The sequence below is a fragment of the Diceros bicornis genome, chromosome 14 (assembly GCF_020826845.1).
Source record: "Diceros bicornis minor isolate mBicDic1 chromosome 14, mDicBic1.mat.cur, whole genome shotgun sequence".
Classification (NCBI taxonomy): Eukaryota; Metazoa; Chordata; class Mammalia; order Perissodactyla; family Rhinocerotidae; genus Diceros; species Diceros bicornis.
The window spans coordinates 14135753-14160730 of record NC_080753.1 but is presented as its reverse complement, the minus strand read 5'-3'; the positions used below and the strand labels follow the sequence as shown (position 1 = coordinate 14160730).

Sequence of the window (24978 nt, the reverse complement as noted above, 5' to 3'; positions counted from 1 at the left end):
TTAGAATTACCTATTTTTTTCTTTCTCTCACTAGAGTGAACCCCATGAAGTCAGAGACTGTATCTGGCTTGTTCATCATTATTTACCCAGCTCCTAGAACACTGAATATTACATATTAGATGTAAATAAATATTGGTTCCATAAAACCACAGGAAAACAGGTTGATTACCTGTAGAAAAGTGGTTTTCTAAAAAAAAAAAGGAGAAAATGTTTTTAGGTTGTGGGTCAGAAAGACAGCAAAGTACAAAAGGAAAAGACTATTTCTATGTAACTAAGAATGCCAGATGAAAATTTCTGCTTAACTGTTTTTGATGAGGTACATGATAGCTGCTATATGACAATTTTTTGAATAGATCCGAGAGTCCTTGAAACTTTGTCTCCTTTTATTTATTCTTGAGACCAACAGACATCCTAGAAGGAAATCATAATTTCATATTTGATCAAAACAAAATAGATTGCTTTGCAACTAAATCTGCGTAGTTGATTTTTAATAAAATTAGCATTTAAACTTCAGAATAGTTTATTAGTCACGCGATAGCCAGGATCTACATTTAGGTCAACCACTTCATTGCTGGAAAATTTCAGAAGATTGGTACTGCATGTGCTGGGAGCCATGCCTGCTCTATTAAAACTTCCAAACCTTCCTTGCTTCTTCTATAGCTTTCTCATCCAGTGGAGGCTTCCTCTGGCTGCCAGGCTGCAGAAACTTCTTCACAGTGGGGAGGTTGCTGATCCTGGTTTTCAGGGCCTGCAATGCACAAGAGCACAACCTCAGAGTGGAGCCAAAGACCAACCCCATCATTAGCACAAGCCAGGGAATCTGAGACCCTCCTTGATGAGGACCCACTGAGTCTCCTCCATCAGCACCAGTGTGAGGCTGGGGAACAGACAACTGGTGAGCCATGAGGATAAGAGGAAGAAAATCCAGCTCACTAGCACTTTCTTCCCTCTCTTCTTCCCTACACACTCATCCCGTGGATTCATGGCTCTTGTGCAATGCAAGGAAGAGGATGTGTCTATCGGATACCATCACAGATACAGTCTCCAATCAGGAAAAGAAAAGATATAGGAAACATTGGCTGGGACTGAAAACAGAAAATATACAAGGGAAAGCATGAGGCCAGTCAAAAACCAATTTACCCATCGAGAGAGAGAGACAGGGAGAGAGGGGAGACTGTGTAGAGAGAAACATAATGTCTGAAAGTAGGAGCCGGAGCCGAGAGGAGGAGACCTGCTCACACAGACTCAGGTGTGGAAAGACAAGGACACACCTGGGTCAAGGGAATTGCAGAGAAAAGAGGACAGAAACCGTCAGGGACCAGGCGCTTGGGAGAGAGAGGCTGACCCTGGGTCCCTCTCCTTGTAAAAGACAAACTCTTCTTCTTGGGGCAGCATCCACTCAGATCTCCTCAGCATAACAAGATTCTTTTCATGCCTCAGGCCAGTACCCAGGAGCTAATTTTGGAGACCTGAGGGCAGCAAAGGCCTGGACAATAGTAGAGACCCAGGAGTCCAAATAGTAGATTCCAAGATGGGAGATGAGGGCCTTCCGTCCTGAGAGCTGTGAAAGAGATCACCTTCAGCAGAGGGAAGTTGGCCAGAAGGCTGGGGTCAAGCTCTTCGACAGAGTAGAGAAGTTCAACCAGCTGAATGTCAGCCCTGCTCAGCGTGTTGCCAACCAGGTAGTCTTGTCCGTGGCTCTTCAACACCTGGCGAATTTGAGGGATCAGGTCATGGACACAGGCACAGTCAGGCTGGGCCCCCTGCTCCTCCCGGGTCTCTCCAGCCGCACTCTCCCCGCTCTGCTGCCCCCCCAGGGCAGATGTGGAGCCTCAGACCTTCTCCACCGGCCCTGACTCAGTGAGACGGAGGGAGGAGTGGGCTCTGCTGTTCTTCCCTCGCTCCTCAGCTGAAGCCAAGGCCACCATGTCCTTCACCCCTTCCCATGTCACTGGGTTCCTGCTGCACCTTCCTCTGGGCCAAGGGTTTAGCCACCGCTGTGCCATATTTCGGTCAGCCCCACACCTTACAGTTTCAGGAACCGTGAGATTTCAGGGTGTGGCTCTTCATGCTGCTCTCTCTCTCATGTTACACACATGACTCCATCTTCATGGCAACTTTCTTCAGTCCTGAGCTGACTAGTTCGGAGTCTACCTTTCTCCTCTCCTCTGCTCTCCTCGTTTCCTGTCTATCTCTCTGGGACCTGAAATAAACTCGGGTCAACTTGAACTCACCATCTCCCTTACAACATTGGCTCTGACTCCTACCGCACTTGTGTCCATCAATAACATTAGTGGAGGGCCGGCCCTGTGGCTTAGCTGTTGGGTGCGCGTGCTTCGCTACTGGCGGCCCGGGTTCGGATCCTGGGAGCACACCGACGCACCCCTTCTCTGGCTGTGCTGAGGCCGCGTCCCACATACAGCAACCAGAAGGATGTGCAACTATGACATACGACTATCTACTGGGGCTTTGGGGAAAAACAAAAAAGGAGGAGGATTGGCAATAGATGTTAGCTCAGAGCCGGTCTTCCTCAGCAAAAAGAGGAAGATTAGCACAAATGTTAGCTCAGGGCTGATCTTCCTCACAAAAAAAATAAAGTAAAATAACATTAGTGGAATATGTTCTAATTTGCATGCTGAAGTTTCTAGGAGTGACCTCGCTCATGTCTGCAATGTGCTTTAAAATGCATCAAATAAAAAACAAAACAGAACAAAAACAAAAACAAAATGCGTCAAAAAATAACATGCTTCACTGTAGGAGAGGGATGGGGACATATATGATTAAGCAAGCATCATAATAAAATGTTAGTTTTTGAATCTAGGTGATGGGTATATATGAGTTCATTGTGCATGTCTTTCAACTTCTATGTATGTTTGAATTTTTTATAATAAAATATTAGACAAAATGTGATGTTTATTAAAAATATTGCAGCAATGTGGAAATCACGGAGAAAAAAGACAGAAGACACACCAGCTAAAGATCATAACATTGTGACAAATACCCTTTCAGACTATGTGTGCATGTAGAAGTTGGATATAAAATAAAGAATATAACGAAGCATCAAATGCCATGTTGTTATCTGCATATTTCATCTATGTTATCACAGGGATCTTGATTTCAGAGTATAGATGTCCTCAAACTGCAGTGACTAAAGAGCTTGTCGTCACATGAATGTGCCTAAACTCTGAGCACAAGGGCCAGGAGAGAGTATTTTCTGAATAGTACTAAATTCTTCACTCCTTGAGTAGGACCTGACAGACTAGCAATGAATGGACATTTGTTGAACGAATGAAAGAATGATTTAATGCTTTATGAAGATGAGGGGGTCAGTGTTAATCCTTTTATTTATATGTAAGCCTCCTGTATCTCTTAAAATCATTTTTTGGTGCATGATTTCTATTCAGCATGCTTTCAGGTAGTTTGGATCTTGAAATGTTCTCCTTTGCCTTCAAAGAGAAATGTTAACTCAGATAGGTACTATGTATAATGATGGAACTTATTTCCTTAGTTTTGTATGACTTCTGTAAAAATCTAAGAGCCATGTCCCCCAAATTTCTAGATTATTTCCCCTTAACACCTCTTCATCTATCGCTTCCTCTTCATCCCACTGCCCCCATCTCTGTTTAGATACATCTCACTCGTTCCCTGAAACACTACCACATTCTCCCCATGGGCAGCTGGTCTCATGTCTCCCTACACATGGTACCAGAATGTTTTCTGATGTATTGCTTTCATCGTGTTCCTCTTGGAGCAAAAGCAGGATCTACTCCAATCTCTAGTCTGGCCCTCAAAGCCTTCCACAGCTCAAGCTCTATGTCCATGAAATTCCATTGAATGGAGAATTCCCTATTGTGTCCCAGTCACTTGAAATTTTGCTAAAAATTATAACTTGGGGTAAACCTAGTAAATTCTTCCTGACAGTGGATTTTTATAAAATGTCTTGAGAATCGGGTGCTCCATTAACTAGCATTCAGAACAGCTCCCTAGAAGTGAAGGTAAAAACCCCAGGAATGCTCAGGCACTCTTTCTCTTTCTCCTCTAATCTCAGTGCCCCCAGGATGCTGAACAGCCCACTTACTTTCTCAAATGCGGGGAAATAACGATTTGTTGTTTTCTCTTTGATCTGGGTAATCTTGGCATCTTTTTGATCACGTGGGCATCCGGGCAAAAGCATGATCATTTCATTCAAATCTGCCACACCTTCTATGTACATATCAATCCTGAAAGACAAATATGACCAAAGTGTCAAATGTCTCCTGCCTTACATTTTATAGTTTAAAAATGTAAAAGAATCAGGAACCAGGAGATGGCAAAGGAATTCACCTCTGTTGGATGCACTTTTACATGTCAGTAATTTAGATAGGATTTTTACTTAATTTTCACATTTCCTTCTAGAACAAGCTCTTGAGGTAGATATATGTCTAAAATTTTTGTTACACACCTGACCAAATATAAGAACCGAGAGCATCGGTGACCTGTCCCGAGTGACAGGCATGACAGACATTGGTGGAATCACCGCAAGTAACCACTGAGCCTCTAGCTAGGGTTTGCCATCTCTGCTGGGGTTTGTTCTGTGCACAAACTCAGTGTGATTCATGTGACCAAAGATGTGCCATCTAAGTCACCTCTAGAGAGAGTCCCTGGCGGAGCCCTCTCAGTCGTGGCCCTCTCCCTCTCATCCTGATATACCACCCAGGCCCACATAACGCCGGATTTTGGCAGTTCTTCCAGTGATTTCCCATAGAACATGGTTCCACAGTCCTCTCCATGCACTGTTGCCCAACACTGGCTGTGTTTACATTTCTCGAGATCCCACCTAAAATATCCCCTGAAATGGTTCAATTCTTTATACACTTCCCACCAGTGCAGAGTCCAGATGACTTTTTTTTATTGTTCCTAATGGGGCTTCCTATGAGAGGCTTTTTAAATAATAGCTTTATTGACATATAATTCACCTACCATAATGTCGCCCTTTTCAAGTGTACAATTTTGTGATTTTTAGTAAAGTCACAGAATCCTGTAACTTAACCATACTCTAATTCCAGAATATTTTCATCCCTCCCAAATGAACTGTTGTATGCATTCACAGTCATTCAACAGTCTTCCCTCCCTCCAGGCCCAGGCAACCGGTAAACTACTTTCTGTTTCTGTGGATATGAATGTTCTGGACATTTTGTAGCATGGAATCATAAATATGTGCTGTTTGTTTCTGGTTTCTTTTATGTAACATAATGTGTCAAGGTTCATCCATGTTGTAGCCTGTATCAGGACTTATTTCTTTTCATGGAAAAATAGTATTCCATTGTATGGATATACCACCTTTTGTTCATCCATTCATCACTTGATGGACATTTGTACTGTTTCCCACTTTTTGAAGATTCTGAACAACACTGGTACGAACATTTGTGTACCAGTTTTAGTGTGGATGTATTTTCAATTCTCTTGGGTATATATCTAGTAGTGGAATTGCTGAGTCATATGTTAACTCTATGTTTAACTTTTGAACAACTGACATGGGTTCTTACACGGTTTTAATTTTAATCATGTGGTCCCAACATGATTACAACAGGGAGCAGACCCCCCAGATATGGATGTATTGAATAAATTGGGCTGCTTCATTCCTGTATCAAAATGCTCCACGTAACATGAGCATCTTGGGCTCAACCTCTGCTAACCCTTGTTAAATGGCCTGTCCATATAACTGGATCATAATGTAAGTTCGTGGACATCATTGTGGTAAGTTCTGGAATGAGCTCATTTGGGTCCTTCCCTTCCACAGCCGTATCCTCTAGACCCTGAGATACTTCATCCCTTGTCTCTAGCTGTGGGCTGGTGTCCCACTCCTGAAGACCTGAGCACCTGGAGTCATGACTCCACCATCCTCCTGGCTTTTTAGTTCATCAGGGTTTGGAGACCTCTGTCCCTGTGCCCTATCCGTGGGCCACATCCTCTTCGAATCCCACTTGCTTGAGTCCACTGCAAGTTTCCTATCCCTAATCCTCCAAGGTCTCTGCTTTACTGGACCTCAGTCTAAACCATCAAGGTCACACTGCTGGAGGTCATGATCCCCCTGACACGGTCCTGCTCCCTCAGGGAAGGACCTACATTGTTCCTATTAATTGGTGATGAAAGAGCAGGAAAAATACCGTACAGGGCTCTCTCCTTTATGTCTTTCCCATAGAGGTTGTATTTGGCGGCAATGTAGTTGAGAATGGCTCTGCTCTGCACCAGATTCATCCCATCAATTTCGACCATTGGCACTTGTTGGAACATCAGACAACCATCTTTTGAAGCAAGAAAAGAAAAAGGAGAGTGAAATGTTTTATGGATCACATTCTTTGAGGATGAAAAATTGTTTGTTGAAACGACTGGAGATATAAAATGAAACTAAAATTACTGAATATCTCTTTACAAGACTAGCATTTGTTTTTAGCTTCCTATAGTTCTTCTTTTTCTTATCAATCTGCCTTTTTTTTTTTTTTTGTGAGGAAGTTCAGCACTGAGCTAACATCTGTCACCAATCCTCCTCTTTTTGCTGAGGAAGACTGGCCCTGGGCTAACATCCATGCCCATCTTCCTCCGTTTTATATGGGACGCTACCACAGCATGGCTTGACAAGCAGTGTATCGGTGTGCACCCAAGATCCGAACCTGGGGCCACCGCAGCAGAGCGCACACACTTAACCACTATGCCATCGGGCCAGCCCCTGCCTTTTGCTTCTTAACCTATTTCATTTATCTTTTTATTTCCCATACAAATAGATATAGGTCCCTGTATTTTTTGTGCTCTATTTCTCTTCATGGATCTTTTAGGAAGAAGTTGCAAGGAACTGCAACAGGACCATGAGCCGTTTGCCATTTCCTTTGGGAAGTTCTGAAAACAAGTCTATGGGGTTCCCAGCATGAAGGCCAGTAGCAAGAGAGATTTCTACAGAGGGTGTTTTGTATGCTCTTCAAATCCCACCATTGGTGAGTGTGTGCAGGGGGCCCTGTGTTCCCCACCCCACTGCTGCTGGCCCTCGCTCTTTCTCTCCCTCCTCACAGGCTCCCCTGGACTTCCAACTAACTCAACACCGTCTTGTTATCTGAGTCTATAATAAGCTAGGACATCACCTTGTCAACCCATCAGAGAGAAGAACTCAAGGCAAGTGCAGGGCCTGTTTCTCCTCTTTCACTCTAACGCATGTGTTTGATGTCTTTGCTGGGAGGGCTGTGGGATCCTGAGTTGCTAGAGCTCAGTCACTGGGCAGAAAAGCAGGAGAAGCAAAGAGAGGGATCCACAGGGCATGTGGGATGGTTCTGGAGCAAATACTCAGAGAGTTCCAGCTCTTCCTGCCCTGAGGGAGTTACCAAAACTGCTCAAGGAGCCCCACCCCTGACATTTGTACCACTTCTCTCCCTCTCCCTGGCCCCCAACTCCCAGCATACACACACGTAATGATACCAGCTCAAGACAAGGTTGACATGAGGGAAGCCATTGTAGAAGAGAAGCCCTATTGTAACTTTGAATGACCTCTGACTAACCAACCCAGCTGGATATGCACCTTCCAGGAGATTTAACTGCTCTGTAGATTTTACAACTCCTTATTGTGCATGTACCTCCCAGCTGTGATAAGATAAAAAGAACCTTGTTCTTTTGAGTTCCTTGGGAATGTGATGACCCTTGAACTGAGAGTCTATGATGATAGCCATCATCAATGAAAACTGAAAGATCTGGTGAGGCAACTCCCAGTCTATAACACCAGAAGGTCAACATTCCTAACCCCCTCCCCTATAATCCATTGGCCTATATAACTGCTATAAGATTTTGTGCCTCCTTAAGATTGTTCTTTCAGGCATGAGTAGGCCATCTTCCCTCTTGCTAGCAAGCTGTAATAAACAGTGCTTTCTTTCCTACCACCTGTCTCTTGACTATTGGAATGTCTTGCTGTGGGCAGATGAACCCCCTTTTTGGGCGGTAACAATAGGCATTGCCTGGGGTTAAAACCTCAACACATAGTTTCCACCAGATACTCTCATCAGAGGAATTTAGATAATTGGTCTTACCCTTTTTTGATTTTTCCAAGTCGTCTGGAGTGTCTATAAACTTCTCTTCAAACTGGAAAGGAGAAACAGTCAATGAGTTCTTGTTCTTTCATTCCACAGCATTATAGGAATTTTACACTTGAATGGCCCCTGTCTGGTGCATGATGAGGAGAAGGGAGATTCCTGAGCTTGGCAGGGTACACAGAGGAGCGTGATCAGGGCCACTGGGAATTGAGATGAGAGGCGTCAGGAAAGAGCAGGGTTACAGCAGTGACAGCTCACTCTTGCAGTTTCAATTCACCTCCACCCTCTTTCCAGCTCTGTGCATGGTTAGGTGGTGACTGGGGAGGGGATGTCATGCAGGGAAGGGACTGGGAAGATCTTCCTGTTGTGGAGTTTGAATGTCTCGGGAAAGCCTGTCTCTCCACGTGAGATCAGGACAGGACATTGTGTGTCCCCGGCATGCGGTATGCCAGGGGGCAGTGACCCTCTGAGACGCTGCCACCAGGGGCCTCTGCTGTCGTGGACACCAGCCCATCCCACAAGGCCCCACTCAGGGTAGAATGAGTGCTGGGTGCTGCACAGCTTTACCTCTTTCAACTCAGAATTTCCTCTCCTGGAAAATTGGGACACACTAGGTTAGAATTCCCAATTTAAGGAAAGAAAAAGACTTCCCAAACTAGTTAAAAAAATTTTTTTTTTAATCAGAAAACTTTGCTTTCTGATACGACTCCCTGGGTTTGAACATCATTTCTTGCATGTGGTGACCTCTTGACATTGGACACGTCACGGAGTCTCTCCCTATCTCAGTGTCCTCATCTATAAAATGGGTATAGTTATGGTACCTGCATTATAGGTTGGTGTGAAGATTGAATCAGTAAGGTATGCAAAGGTCTTACACAGTTCCATGTACACACTAAGTGCTCAATAAACATAAGCTGTCAGGATTTTTAAAACTTGGTTGCTGTTTCATCACATCATTGTTTTTTATTAATTTAAAGCAATCTAACATTGGTGAACACATCCTCTGCCCTTGACCTACACTCAGGCTTTAAACTTGGTGTATATTAATCCTTGTCCTGAGGTAAGCCTCTGTGGTTGGAATGGCAGCCAACAGCAAGCCTGTCTCAATCTGAGCAGAAGTTCTGAATGGTTGTGGGGTTTTAATACAAACATGAAAAGCAGTAATTATATAATCATGCAGTTTACTTAATCAGCAGAATCTATCAAACCAAAAGTCAAAAGAGGCAGATATTAGGAAGCTGGATTTCAGTGTTGATAGAATCTGGTTCCACACTTGGCTCTGCCTCACAGTAGCTGTGTGATCTGGGCACAGTCACTTCACATCTCCAGGCCTTAGTTTCCTCATCTATAAAATGGAGGTAGAACATTTTCTTAAGCAGAATATGTTGTGTTTTAAAATGCATGTTACAGGACCCAGCCCACATAAACCAAGTAATACCTAGTAGTGGTGTTTGCAGTGGCTATGATAGTTTAAAGGGGTTCTTGATGGTGAAAAGCTTAGGAATTTGGGGGTTTCTAACTTGTCCAGTAGAACAATTTATTGTGGGTCTACACGACTCCACAGGGTCAGGCTATACAGACGGTGAGATGTGGGTGCAGCAATTCATAAAGCACCCACTTCAAGACAAACATAAGGGAATGTGGTGGTCTTCACAGCAGGGTGGCCGAGGTGTGGTGGGGGTGGCTAGTGAGATGGTGTTTCTGAGGCTAGTGGAGACGGATGAGATGGTGAGGATTAGACTTTGGACACAGAAAGCAAAAGCCCTTACCAAGAGCCTCTGGTATGTCCTTGTCCCTCCACCCTCTTCAGTCAAGCCAGGATGGAGAAGAGGAAGCCTGGATGCTCTCAGCATCTCCCCCTGCTTCTCCCTCCTGTGCTGGACTCATCCTGCCCAGGGGATCTGAACACATTCCTGAACCAAAACCTGACGCTGGACACAGTGAAAACAGGTTATTGACTCATAGAAAGAAAACGACCTGGAATGACACTATTTGGATGTTTTGTGTACTCGTTTCTTTATGAAATTGACAGAGGACCAGGCTAAAGTCCCATGCACCCATGGAGCAATGGAGAAAGTGTAATCCCAAGGCTTCAGTAACCATGGTGTTATGGGGCTGAAGGGAGCCCACTAGAAGTTTCTGCCACAGGACACTGCCTCACCTGGAGCCCTCCTTTTCTGCTCCCACCTGAGGGACAAGATGTCCTGAGTCTGTCCATGACTCCTCCCCCGCCCAGGAAAACCCTCCCAGAGTTGCTCTGATCTGGACTGAGAAGTGTTTTCCTCAGTGACACCTCTAGAGGGCAGCACTCAACAGAGTCCCAGGGAAACCTACCAGGTTTCCACTGAGACTACGCATTTTGATGCTATAACTGCTTGGGTGTCCTCCTAGATGCTCCCTCCCTGCTTTTAATCATCTCTTTACTGTGTGCAACCTCACTAGAATGTAAGGACAGGGCCCGTGTCTGTCTTCTTCATCTGTGTGTCCCCAGGACCTAGTGGAGAACCTGACACTTAAAGGTTCTCAACAAAATCACTGCTGAGTGAATGTATTACATCTTTCACAGGCAGTTTATTACAATCCATTCCTCCCCAGAATTGCGGTTATGTCTTAACTTTAATTATATTCTAATATTGTATATTTTTTCCTTCTATTATGGAAATTTCTAGCACGTCAAAAATAAATACAAAAGTACCAAGATTCTCCTTGCATCTTTCACTCAGCTTCAATAATTATCAACTCAAGCCAGTCTCCTGTCATCTATATGCCCACCACTCTCCCTCTGTTGTAGTAATTTGAAACAAATCAGAACTATCATAAACTACATCTTTAAATACTTAATGTGTATCTATAAAACATAAGAATTATTTAAAAAATAACCACAGTACATCATTACACATGGAAAATTAGCAATAATTCTTTAATATGATCTAATATGCAATTATGTCCATGTTTCTAATTGTTGCATAAATGTCACAAATGATATTTTATACTTTGTTTAAACCCAAATCCAGATAAGGCCCACACAGCATGATTACTGTCTTAACTTTATTTAATTGTTTATGCTCCTTGACGACAAGAAATTTTAATAATGTATTAGGTCCAATCTGTTCATCTCTTAATAACTAAATTTTATTTTTAATGCAAAACTATTGACAGCTCATTTAGTAAGAATAGTTTCCTAGCTTATGTGAGAACGTACTTTCATAGTCAATTTTAGATTCAACTTACGATGACTGAACACAGAACCCACCTCTACTCCAGCTGCAGCCAGGAGCCACCGGATGGACTCCATTCTGCCTCTCATGTTGAAGTAGTGAAGCTTGGGCTTCCCTGCCATGGTGCAGTCTCCTGGTTTCTCTAGACCTGAATGAGTGAATGAATGAACAAATGAATGAAACCACAGAAGCAAAAATGTACTTTATGATTCGTGGTTGAACAACACCAACGATGCTGAAGAAGGATCTGCCTCCTTCATGGCAGAGTCGGAAGAGTCCCTGGAATGTCTTCCTTGGCTCAAATTCTCACCCTCAGAAGCCAAGCCCAGGAAATGGCACCAAACCACCCTCCAGTCTCCACTGGGTAAAGTCTGGTGGTCTTGGCAGCCTAATAGGTGAGGGTCTGTGGAAAGGATGGAGGCTTGGGTATTAGGGGGAGCGGAAGGATTAGAGAACTAATATTTATTGAAAACTTCCCCCTAAGGATCCTGGCTGAATGCTAACCCCTTTGGATACATTCTATCTTTAATCTTAATAACAGCCCCATGAAATAGTTTTTATTATTGCCATTTTCAGTTAATGAGCCGGAGGCTCAGAGGTCAGTTAAATGACACGTCCACAGTCACACTCCAGGGGGTGGTGGACATGGAAATCCACCCCCAGCATAGAGGGAGGGCAGGGCTGGACCCCACAGAGACAGATGCAGGGCCTGGAAGCCTGTGAGGGGCCTTGAAACCAGAGGACTTCCCTGACAGCGAGGGGGAAGAGGGAGCAGAGTTAACGCTGCACTTGTTCAAAGGCTGAAATTAGGGCTCAGAGTCGCTTAACTGTAGCTCAACAGATCCTAATTCTTCCCACAGACACAGGATGCTCATTCCTTCTTGTTTTTGGAATTCTACATTCTACCTCTACTTGGTGCATTTTATAATCTAGAAAAAGGGATGTTACTGCATCAACTTTACAGTATATGGAGTGGAACTAACATTTGTTCAATGTCGGTCATACGATGGGCAAGCTCACAAATTTATCTCCATTTAATCCTACAAAAATCACCTGAGGTGGGTCTCTCCCTTTACAGCTGGGGATACTGAGGTTTCTAGAGTAACTTGCCCAGTGGAGGTGGTGGACCTGCGATTCAAACTCACTTCTATATAACACCTAAGACTAGGCTTCATTTTCTGTAATAATGTTTCTCAAACTCTGTGTGACAATCGTTCAGTGGATTGTGAAATCCAATAATTTTTAAAATGGAATGGAAGACAATAGAAAGTCTCCGAGTGCCCTCTATGGAGACAAGGTTAGGATCATCTCAGGAGTTTCAGCTTCAGTCCTATGTGTGTTGCACATGTGGATGTGTGCACACTCATTTGATCAACTGATGGTGAGAGAGACCTTGCTTGTGTCCAGTTAGCAAAATTTGAAAACCCTTGGTCTATCGCAGGCTGCGTGGGTGGTCAACATAGCAGGGAACTAGAGAAGGAAATTCAACGGCTCCAACAGTGGACATGGCTAGTTCTCTCGTGGGTGTGAATGGAAGCACACGGGACTGGTTACAAGCAGGTGTCCCAAAGCCAGGACTTAGGGAGGAACAGTTGCATTTTCCATCCTAATCCCCGGTTCTGTTTAGAAAACATTAAGATTCTTCCTGCAAAATGTTGTTGTTGTGGAGTTTGGGACAAAAATATACTTCTCTTTACCCAATGGATGTATCTCTCAAAAAGGGTGTGACTTGAATTTTAGATATCAAAATATTTTCAATATCCACATTTTTAATGGGGGACTCAATAGTCTAAGCTTTAGAAAGTAAAAAATCCTTTTGAAACATACTTAACCATCTGTTTTGTAATGGGAGATATTGGAGTTTGTACTTCTCATCACGGGAGGTAGAGGTGCTGGGATTGAGCAGAATGGAGAGGAGACTAAGGCCGGCACTGAGGCGGGAAGTGTGTGCTGTGGACTAGAGTTCACAGAGCCAAGTGACTCACACCTCACACTCAGCTCCTTTCCCTTTCACTGAGGATCCTGTTACAAAGGGAAAGGAACTCTTATCTTAGATAATATGTTATCATAACTCTCTTCCTTATAGGCAACTTTCCTCACCTCCCCACTAGGAGGTTTCCAAAGGCCTGGTCCAGAGTGGGGCAAAGGTTATCCTAAAACTTTGCCTTGTCAGCAGAAAATGAGAACTAGAGAGATTCAATGAATTGCCAAAGGGCACACACGTGTGCTCCTGATTCACACTCCATATCCAGCAAGTGTGTCTGCCCTCGACCACAACCCCGGGAAGTAGCTTCTCGTATCCTGTTCTAAAGAGGAGGAAACTGAAGGTCAAAGACGTGCATCGGCTTTCCTAGGCTCACACGCTGTGTCCTCTGATTTCAGGGCCACGTCATTTCAGGTTTCACCCCACCATGGAACACTCAGGCGCTCTCTGTGGGTCTCCCTGAGACTTTTGTTTATTTTTCCCTTTGGAATCCATTAGCCAGCTAACAGTTGAAGGGGAGGGAGAGAGGGAAATAAGGAATTCCTAAGTTCCTTTCTGTTAGCTGATTTTTAGCAGCTTGATAAGAAGAAACTTTGATAAAAGCGTGCCTACTGTGAGTAAATTGAGGAGTAGTATAACTACACTTTACCGTAATAGGAGAGTAGGCTTACATTCCTCAAAAGGCCTAGCCATGATAATCCCAGGAGTGAACTAAAGGAGTGAGGTCTGGGGTCCTAATCACAGCAGATCTCAGCAGAGAGAAGATTTGGAGCTCAATCCCAGCTCCTTTCCTCAGGAGCATCAGAACCTCGGGCAGGTGGTTGCACCTCTGCACTGCAATTTTCTCTTCTGAAAATAGATTTCTCTCTACTTTTGAGGGCTGTTGAGAAAGTTAAGTGAGATCATGTGCATAAAATTCATTATAGCGATCAGCCTATACAAGCTCCCTCTCGCTCCCAGGTCCTGGAGATGAGTGAGTGGAACACATTGGGTAGCACATGTGTCATCTTTTCTATCCTCTGTGTGTCAATCTATCTGTCTATCTATCTGTCTGTCTATCTTTTGACACATAGAGCTCCAGTAGGAGTAAGATTACACGTAAATTATATACAGATACATTTTACGTATATATCCAGAGTGTTTTCAAAAGTCGTATAAGTGTCATTTTATTTGGCTCCTGTGGAAAGGTTAGTGACGTTCACTGATTGCTTAACCTGGATTGCAGGAAGTTTTTGGTGAAGGTTCAGGGTTCTGGCACATCATTAAACACAGCCTTACCGTAACCCCAACCCTGAAGCAGATCCCTGGTTCTGCCCCTGGACCCTGTACCCCATGCGCCTTGCTCCTCAGGCCTGCCCCGCTGCCCTTCCCTCCCTGATCCTGGAACTCTTACTCCTTCCTGTACCTGGGCCCCCTTTGCATCGGTCCAGCCATTGGAACGAGAGACCCACCGCTTCTCTCTCCAGCTCTTCACAGCCCTCGTGCTGGTCTCACTGTTGACACTTGATGAAAATGATCATGTCTCTCCAGCATCCTGTCGCTTACCTGGAGATGACCCATTTCAGTGATCCTTCTCTGACACTTCATTGCTAGTTTACATGTGGATGTATTTTCTTGTTTTTTTTTTTCTTTTCTTGATAAAGATTAGCCCTGAGCTAACATCTGTGCTAATCTTCCTCTATGTTGCATGTGGGTCACCACCATAGCATGGCTGACGAGTGGTGCATGTCCACAACCGGGAACTGAACCCACAAACCCAGGAGGGAGGGTGCTACACTTGTTGCGTAGAGAGCAGAGACGCCTCTGATGTGGAGTGTGGAGTTGCCTCCATGTGCATCTGAATGCTTCTTATCTACCCTCAGTTATTCTGCAACTTATCGTGCTTCGTTTTACTTCCACCGTGTCATCTTAACAGACACGTCGACTGGATATTTAGTTGGAAATACCTTGTGGTGGATTGGCATTGGCTGTCATATTTGTGTCATGTCCCCAGGATACAGCTTTTTTGAAAATAGATTTCTGAACAATAGAATAATTCTTCTCTATCCATTTGTATCTCACTCGACTCTGCGGCTGCCCCCAGCGCTAGGATGAACTTGACCCCACACTGTGTTCTTTCTACAAGTACAGAGTGAAATGAGAAGAAAAGGTGAGAGTAGAGTGTTGAAGAAATGATGATTTCTTGTAAAACATGTAAACAAACTGTCGTTGTAGATATCTTAAAGGTGTAAAGTTTGCAAATGTGAGGAAATATATATGTTAACACTGCTCTCAAGTACATTGCTTAAAACTAATTAAATGTATTTTCTATGATAAATATTTTTTAACTAAAAAAAAAAAGTCCATGGACAGGACAGCCCCACAACAAGGCGTTGCCTGGCCACAGTGTCCACAGGGCCAGACTGGGAAACCTCCAGCCGCTGTCGGGTTGCCCTGAATTGGCTGAACCCCAGAGAGAGAAGGAGACGTGCCCGCAAGCTAATCCAGCGAGTTCTGCTGACCTTCGGACTAATTTATTCCTATTACAATCAGTCTTAATATTGAATTTTCACAGCCAACATAGTATTACAGTATCCCAGCTCACAACCGCTGTGTGCCAACCACTTCTACAGAGAAAGTAACCTCGGCACAAACACCCACACTCTCTCTTGCACTGGGCAGATTCTCGGATTGTCTAAAATGGTATCATTCTTTTTCCTCCTCCTATCATTAACTTTTCTCGCATCTAGATTCTCATGCCCTAGTGTTCTAAATCCTTCATTTTTACATTTCTGTGAAGATGTTTCCAACAGCAATTGAATAAACAACTCTTGAACTGACCCTTAAGCACAGCAAGAAGGCACAATGTGAGTCTAAAACAGACTTTTCTTGTGCTAAGGACACATTTTAAAGTATTTTTCTGGTGACCTTGATGTGAGGATGTGAGGCAATGTATGAAGATTTATAAAATCAGTACTCACCTTGTTAAAGTCTGTCTCCCACGTGGCTCAGCAACTCAGTGCCAACCCCTCAGGTGTTTATAAGCTGTTTGTATAATGGAATAACTCCTCCCTGTGACACAGGTGAAGTCCAGTTAAGGAAAACCACTCCTACAGAGTTCAGGGGCCAGGGGTTCCATGCTAGATTAGAAGAATGCTGACAAGTCATCCTCTTGTCACAAAGCAATTGGTTAATATGTCCCTTTTCAAGGTTGACATGAAATGATTAAACAAAGTTTCAGGTTGTTTGAACTCTCTCTGCCAGTGAGTGGGAAATGGCTTTTTGAAGAAACTTACTGTGAGGTTTTCATGAATTGGAAGCAAGGAGGAAGGCAGATGAGAAAACTCTGCCATGAGCAGGAGGGAGCTGATGCCAGTAAGGGGCAAGCGCATCTCTGGAATACTTTTTATATTGGGTCACAGATAGAATACGGGACACCCAATTAAATGTGAATTTCAGGCAAACAGCAAATAATTTTTTAGTGTGAGTATATCCTAAACATTGTATGGTACCCATCCAAAGTACCCATCCCCCTGCTTCAGCTATTGCCAACAATTTGAACACAGATGTCAGATTATATGTATGAATTATATATAAATGAATATATATGAAATCATTGTTCTCAGCCAGAGTGCCTGGGTGAGAAGTGATTTCTAGCTTTAGCCACACCCAGTGCCAGTGATGAACACTCTCTCAGAAAAGGTGGGCTTTGGTGCCTGGAGTTCTCCTACCCTTAGTGTGAGGGTCCCCACAGTGCAGGGTGGGGCAGGGAGCAGACAGACACAGGGCTCCCTGACTGAGGCTTTACTTCACTCTGGTCTGTTCTCTACTCACAGCCAGAGTGGTTTTCCTCAAGCGCAAATATGAGTCTCTCCACCTTCTTGATCTCCTTCAGTGACTCCTGTACCTGCGGGGAGGCCTCCTCCCATCCCTCCTCACACCCGCCTCTAGCCCATCACACTCCTGGGCAAGGTGGGGCCCTGGCCTTCCTGCCTGAACACAGTTGCTAGCCCTGCCCGGCAGCTCCTTCCCCCTGGACACTCCACACTTCCCCTCGGGGCTTCCCAGGGAGAGCTGGCCTCTGCTCTGGGCTCCCACAGAGCCCCGTGAGCATCTCAGAAACCTGAAGCCACTGTGCCTCCCCCACTGTCCTGTGAGCTCCTGGTGTGGGGACATGGCCCTGTGGTGTCCCCAGGGCTCCCTCACCAACGGTAATAACACCGCACACAACTCCACGCATACCTCAGTGACTTAAGGGTTTGAATCTGGGCTTTGGGAATTCCTCACACTTCCTCCCACACTCCCACCTGCCTGACGTCTGTATTCACTCACCCATGTCTTCAGAATATGTTATTCCCATCTCTCAAATGCAATGCGTGGACTTTGCTTGGATCCTGATGCAAATAAACCAACTGTAAAAAATATTCAAGGACCTTGGGGGAAATTAGAATGCTGAATATTTACTGAAGTGAAGGAATTATAAAGCTTTGGTGTGATAGGAGAATAGCCTGATTATGTTTAAAAAGGAGTCCTTACCTTTAAGATAACACACTAAGTTTACCAACGTCAAGGTGTCAGCTGGGCTGCCTTCCTCCGGGGGCTCTAGGGGACAATCCTTCCTGCCTCTTCCAGCTTCTGGTGGCTTTTTGCATTCTTTGCTTCCTTGGCTCTTGGCCACGTCCCTGCAACCTCTGACTGGGTCTTCACCTCCCCTCACCCTCTGTGTGTCTGTGTCTTCTCTTCTGTTATAAGGATCTGTGTTATCGGATTTAGGGCCCACCAGGATAATACAGAATGATCTCATCTCAAGTTCCTTAACTCAATTACATCTGCAAAGGCCCTTTTTCCAAATATGATCACATCACATGTTCCAGTTATTTAGACATGAACCTATCTTATTAGGAGGCCAGCTTACCACCGCCTACAGGGTAGAGAAGAAGAAACATTGTTGGCAGTTGCCTAAGCAGGGGATGGACATATTGGTGTTTGTAGCACTATTCTTTCTAGTTTCATGTGTACTAGAATTTTTCCATTTAATAATTTTAAGAAACTAAGTGTTTATTGTGCCCCTAATATGTGCAGGCCTGTGCCAGACTTACAGGACTTGACTGAAAACAAGATGAAGACCCTACTCCCAGGAGCTCAAGGTCTGTCGGGAAACTGATATTAAGCATGAGGTGTCAAAATAATGTAAGAAAGGACATAATAGTGGAAACACAATCATAGCTCTGGTAGAGTATTGTAATTAGAGCAAAGAGCATGTGCAAAGGCCCAGAGGCTAGGAAGGCTGATCTGAGTGTGGCAGAGACAAGAGTATACACACAGGGTTGCCAGATCTAGCAAATAAATAGAGGATACCCAATGAATTATAAGTTTCAGATAAACAATAGATAATTTTTTAGTGTTTGTGTTTCATACAAAGTTTAGAACATACTTATACTAAAAATTATTTACTATTTATCTGAAATTCACATTTAATTGGCTGTCCTGTATTTTATCTGTGACCCAATATAAAAAGTATTCCAGAGAGGGCCGGCCCCGTGGCGTAGAGGTTAAGTGCGCGTGCTCCGCTGCTGGTGGCCCGGGTTTGGATCACGGGGGCTCACCGATGCACCACTTGTCAGGCCATGCTGTGGCGGCCTCCCATATAAAGTAGAGGAAGATGGGCACAGATGTTAGCCCAGGGCCAGTCTTCCTCAGCAAAAAGAGGAGGATTTTCATGGATGTTAGCTCAAGGCTGATCTTCCTCTCCCCCAAAAATAAAGTATTCCAGAGACCCACTTGCCCCTTACTGACATCAGCTCCCTGCTGTGCTCGCGGCAGAGGTTTCTCATCTTCCTTCGTCCTTGTATGCAATTCATGAAAACGTCACAGTAACTTTCTTTGAAGCCATACCCCACTGACTGGCAGACAGAGTCCAAACATCCTGAAATATTTTGTTTAATCTTTTAATTGCCAACATTCAAAAGGAACATATTAACCATTTCTTTTGTGATAAAGGACGACTTATCAGTTTTCTTCTAATCTAGCATTGAACCTGTGGTCCCTGAACTCTGTAGGAGTGGCTTTGCAAACAGAAAGGGTGGGGCTCCCTAAGAAGTTCTTACAACTCCCTCAGGGCCGGGAAGCGCTGGAGGTCTCTGAGTGTTTGTTACAGGACCCTCCTCAGTGTCTGGTGGCGCCTTCTCTGTTTGCTCCTGCTTTTCTCCACCATGACTGAGCTGTAGCAGCTCAGGCTCCTCCAGCCCTCAGAGCAAGGACCCTGAACACGTGAGAGGAAGGAGGAGAAACACGCCCAGCAGTAGACTTGAGGTCTTTTCTCTGATGGGTTGACAAGGTGATGTCCTAACACTGTTGTAGATCAGATAACAAGATGGCGTTGAGTTAGTTGGAAGGCCAGGGTGAGCCTGTGAGGAGGGAGAGAAAGAGCGAGGGCCAGCAGCAGCGGGGTGGGGAACACAGGGCCCCCTGCACACACTCTCCAGTGGGGGGATTTGAGGAGCGTACAAAACAAAAATTTTTCCCTCTGGAGAAATCTCTCTTAGTACTGGTCTTAATGCCAGGAACCCATAGACTTATTTTGGGAACTGCCCAACTGAGATGGTAACCAGCTGGTGGTCCTGTTGCAACTTCTTCCTCAAATGTCCATGAAGAGAAATTACTGCAGAAAATACAGGGAACTACTTGGTATCTGGATGGGAAATAAAAAGATAAAGGACATAACAGGTTAAAAAGCAAAAGGCAAATTGATAAGAAAAAGGATTGTAGGAAGCTAAAAAAAATGCTATTTCCTTTGATATGTTCCAATGTAATAATTTTTTGTTTCCTTTTATATTTCATTCATTTCAACAGTTTTTCATCCCCAAAGTGTGATCCATAAAACACTTCACTCTACTTTTCCTTTTCTTCCTTCAAAAGATGGGGGTTCGATGTTCCACAAGCACCAATGGTCAAAATTGATGGGATGAAGCTGGCGCAGAGCAGAGCCATTCTCAGCTACATTCCCTCCAAATACAACCTCTGTGGGAAAGACACAAAGGAGAGAGCCCTGTGCTGTATTTTTCCTGCTCTTTCATCAACAGTTAATAGGAACAATTTAGGTTCTTCTCTGAGGGACAAAGACTGTGTCAGAGAGATCATAACCCCCAGCAGTGTGGCCTTGGTGGTATAGACTGAGGTCCAGTACAGCAGAGACCTCGGAGGGTGAGGGACAGGAAACCTGCAGTGGACTCAAGCAAGTGGGGTTATAGAAGAGAATGTGGCCCATGGATAGGGCGCAGTGACAGAGATCTCTAAACCCTGATGAACTAAGAAGCCAGGAGGATGGTGGAGTCATGACTCTAGGTGCTCAGGCCTCTAGGAGCGGGACACCAGCCCACAGCTAGAGACAAGGGACAAAATGGTTGAGCGTCTAGAGAATAAGGCTGGGGAAGAGAAGGACCCAAATGAGCTGATTCTCATATTCCAGAATTTACCAGAATGATGACTAGGAAACTAACTTATCACCCAGTTATATGTACAGGCCGTTCGACTAGGGTTAACAGAGGTGGAACTCACAATACTAGGGTTATATCAAGCATTTTGATACAGGACTGAAGCATTAGATTTGTTCAATACATTCATATCTGGCGGAGTCTCCTCCCTGTTGTGACGGAATCACATGATTAAAATTAAAACCATGTAAGGAACTATTGGCATTTATTCAAAAAGTTAAACACAGAGTTACCATATGACTCAGCAATTCTGCTACTAGGTATATACCCAAGAGAATGGAAAATACAGCCACACTAACACTGGTACACAAATGTTCATAACAGTGTTGTTCATAATATTCAAAAAGTGGAAACAGTACAAATGTTTATCAAATGACAAATGGATGAACAGAAGGTGATATATCTATACAACGAAATATTATTTTTCCATGAAAAGAAATGAAGTCCTGATGCAGGCTACAACACGGATGACCCTTGACACATCATGTTACATAAAAGAAACCAGATACAAATGGCACATATTGCAGGATTTCATTTGTATGAAACTTCCAGAACATTCATATCCATAGAAAGAGAAAGTAGTTTAGTGGTTCCCTGGGGCTGGAGGGAAGGAAGAGTGTTGAATACCTGTGAAAGCATATAGCAGTTCATTTGAGAGGGATGAAAATATTCTGGAGTTAGAGGGTGGTGATTGTCAGAATTCTGTAACTTTACTAAAAATCACAAAATTGTACACTGGAAAAGGGTGACGTTAGGGTAGGTGAATTATATGTCGATAAAGCTTTTATTTTATTTTTTATTTTTTGGTGAGGAGGATTAACCCTGAGCTAACATCCATTGCCAATCCTCCTCTTTTTGCTGAGGAAGGTTGGCCCTGGGCTAACATCCATGCCCATCTTCCTCCACTTTATATGGGACGCCACCACATCATGGCTTGACAGCGGTGCGTCAGTCTGCGCCCGTGATCCAAACCGGCGAATCCCGGGCCACCGAAGAGAAGCATGCTCACTTACCTGCTACGCCAGTGGGCCGGCCCTAAGCTTTTATTTTTGCCTCTTATAGGAAGTTCTATTTGGAATATTAAAAAAAATCACTTGAGTTACTCACTGGTTGGAACTGTACAAAGAATTCCACCCTCAGGGGATATTTTAGTGGGGTTTCAAGGAATGTAAACATGGCCAGTGTTGGGCCACGGTACATAGAGAGGGGTGTGGAACCACGTTCTATGGGAAACCACTGGAAGAACTGCCAACATTGGGCATTAAGTGGGCCTGGGTGGTGTAACAGGATGAGAGGGAGAGGGCCGTGACTGAGAGGGCTGTGCCAGGGACTCTCTGGAGGTGACGTAGGTGGCAGGTCTTTGGCCATGTGAATCACACTGAGTTTGTGCACAGAACAAACCCCAGCAGAGATGGCAAACCCCAGCTCAGTGGTTACTTGCAGTGATTTCACCAATGTCTCTCAAGCCTGTGACTCGGGGCTGGTCACCAATGCTCTCGGTCCTTATATTTGGTCAGGTGTGTAACAAAAGTTTTAGACATACATTTACCTCAAGAGCTTGTTCTAGAATGAAATGTGAAAATTAATAAAAATCATAGGTGAATGACTGATCTATAAAAATGCACCCAATGGAAGTAAATTCCTTTGCCACCTCCTGATGCCCCATTCTTTTACATTTTTAAAATTTTATTGAGGTCATAATATTTTATAATATTGTGAAACTTCAGGTGCACATCATTAATCAGCCACCATATATATGTGCTCCTTTACCCCTTTTGCCCACCCCTTGCCCCCTTCCCCTCTGATATTCACTAATCTGTTCTCTTTGTCCATGTGTTAGTTTATCTTCCACATATGAGTGAAATCATGTGGTGTTTGTCTTTCTCTGTCTGGCTTATTTTGCTTAACATAATACCCTAAAGGTCCATCCGTGTTGTTGCAAATGAGATGATTTTGTCTTTTTTTATGGCTGAGTAGTATTCCACTGTATGTTTATACCACATCTTCTTTATCCATTCATTAGCTGACGGGCACTTGGGTTGCTTCCCTGCCTTGACTATTGTGAATAACGCTGCAATGAACATAGGGGTGCATAAGTCTCTTTGAATTGTTGATTTCAAATTCTTTGGATAAATATTCAGTAGTGGGATAGCTGTGTCGTATGGCATTTCTATTTTTAATTATTTAAGAAATCTCCATGGTGTTTTCCATAGTGGCTGCACCAGTTTGCATTCCCACCAGCATTGTATGAGAGTTCCCTTTGCTCCACATCCTTTCTGACATCTGTTCTTTTTTGTTGGTGATTATAGCCATTCTAACAGGTGTAAGGTGATACCTCATTGTAGTTTTGATTTGCATTTCTCCAATGATTAGTGATGTTGAACATCTTTTCTTGTGCCTGTTGGCCATCTGTATATCTTCTTTGGAAAAATGTCAGTTCATATTCTCTGCCCATGTTTTGATCAGGTTGTTTGTTTTTTTATTGTTGAGTTGTATGAGCTCTTTATATATTGTAGAGATTAACCCCTTGTTGGATATGTGATTTGCAAATATTTTCTCCCAATTGGTGGGTTGTCTTTTCCTTTTGTTCCTTGTTTCCTTTGCCTTGCAGAAGCTCTTTAGTCTGATGCAGTTCCATTTGTTTATTTTTTCATTTCCCTTGCATGAGTAGACATGGTATTCAAAAAGATGCTGCTAAGACCTATGTCAAAGAGTGTACTGCCTATATTTTCTTCTAGGAGTTTATGGTTTCACACCTTACCTTCAAGTCTTTAATACATTTTGAGTTAATTTTTGTGTATGGCATAAGATAATGGTCTATTTTCATTCTTTTGCATGTGGCTGTCCAATTTTCCCAACACCATTTATTGAACAGACTTTCCTTTCTCCATTGTATGTTTTTGGCTCCATTGTTGAAGATTAGCTGTCCGTAGATGTGTGGTTTTATTTATGGGCTTTCAATTCTGTTCCATTGATCTGTGTGTCTGTTTTTGTACCAGTACCATGCTGTTCTGATTTCTCTAGCTTTGTAGTATATTTTGAAGACAGAGATTGTGATGCCTCCAGTTTTGTTCTTTTTTCTCAGGATTTCTTTAGCTATTCGGGGTCTTTTGCTGTTCCATATGAATTTTAGGATTCTTCGTTCTATTTCCATGAGGAATGTCATGGGGATTCTGATTGAGAGTGCATTGAATCTATAGATTGCTTTAGGTAATATGGACATTTTAACTATGTTTATTCCTCTAATCCATGTGCATGGAATATTTTTCCATTTCTTTGTATCATCATTGATTTCTTTCAATAATGTTTTATAGTTTTCATTGTATAGTCTTTCACCTTATTGGTTAAATGTATTCCTAGATATTTTACTCGTTTTGCTGCAATTGTAAATGGGATTGTATTCTTGAGACACTGTGCACAACTCCATGCACACTTTGATGACCTAAGGGTTCCAGTCTGGGCTTTGGGAACTCCTCACAATTCCCTCCACACTCTCATCTGCCTGATATCTATATTCATTCAGCCACGTCTTCAAAATGTATTTATTCCTATCACTCAATTGCAATGTGTGGAACTTGCATGAATCCTGATGAAAATAAATCACCTAAGGAAATCATCACGAGACACTGTGGGAAATTAGAATGTGGAATATTTAATGAAATGAAGGAATTATAAAACTTTAGTGTGATAAGAGAATAGTCTGCTTCTGTTTAGAAAAAGAGTCCTAACGTTTTAGAGATTAACATACTAAGTTTTTGATAGATGAAGTGATATGCTGTCTATGATTTCCTTCAAAATAATCCAATGGTAGTGGGGGAAGTAGGTGGTTCTATATTAGTTTTTTGTGGTTTCTATATCAAATTACTACAAACTGGGTGGCATAAAATAACAGAATGTATCCTGTCACACTTTTGAAGGCCGGAAGTCCAAAGTCAAGGTGTCAGCTGGGCTGCACTGCCTCTGGGGACTCTAGGAGAGAATCCTCCCCGCCTCTTCCAGCTCTGGTGGCTTTTTGCATTCTCTGCTTCCTTGGCTCTTGGCCACGTCACTTCAACCTCTGATTCCATTTTCACCTCCCCTCCCCCTCTGCGTGTCTGGGTCTTCTCTAAGGATACGTGTTCTTGGATTTGGGGTCCACCAGGATAATCCAGAATGATCTCATCCCAAGCTCCTTAACTTAGTTACATCTGCAAAGACCCTTTTTCCAAATAAGGTCACAGAATAGGTTCCAGGTATTTGGACATGGACCTATGTTT

General features: G+C 43.5%; 1 protein-coding gene across 1 annotated transcript; it reads right to left on the bottom strand.

The window, feature by feature from the left end:
* Positions 1-382: 382 nt before the first annotated feature.
* LOC131413404 (glutathione S-transferase A1-like) lies at positions 383-11406 on the bottom strand. Its single transcript, XM_058553928.1, has 6 exons — positions 11302-11406; positions 8046-8097; positions 6152-6284; positions 4079-4220; positions 1578-1709; positions 383-748 (listed from the first exon to the last, which is right to left on the bottom strand). The coding sequence occupies exons 1-6, from the start codon at positions 11386-11388 to the stop codon at positions 626-628; spliced, it is 669 nt and encodes a 222-aa protein (XP_058409911.1). The 5' UTR covers positions 11389-11406; the 3' UTR covers positions 383-625.
* Positions 11407-24978: the final 13572 nt, after the last annotated feature.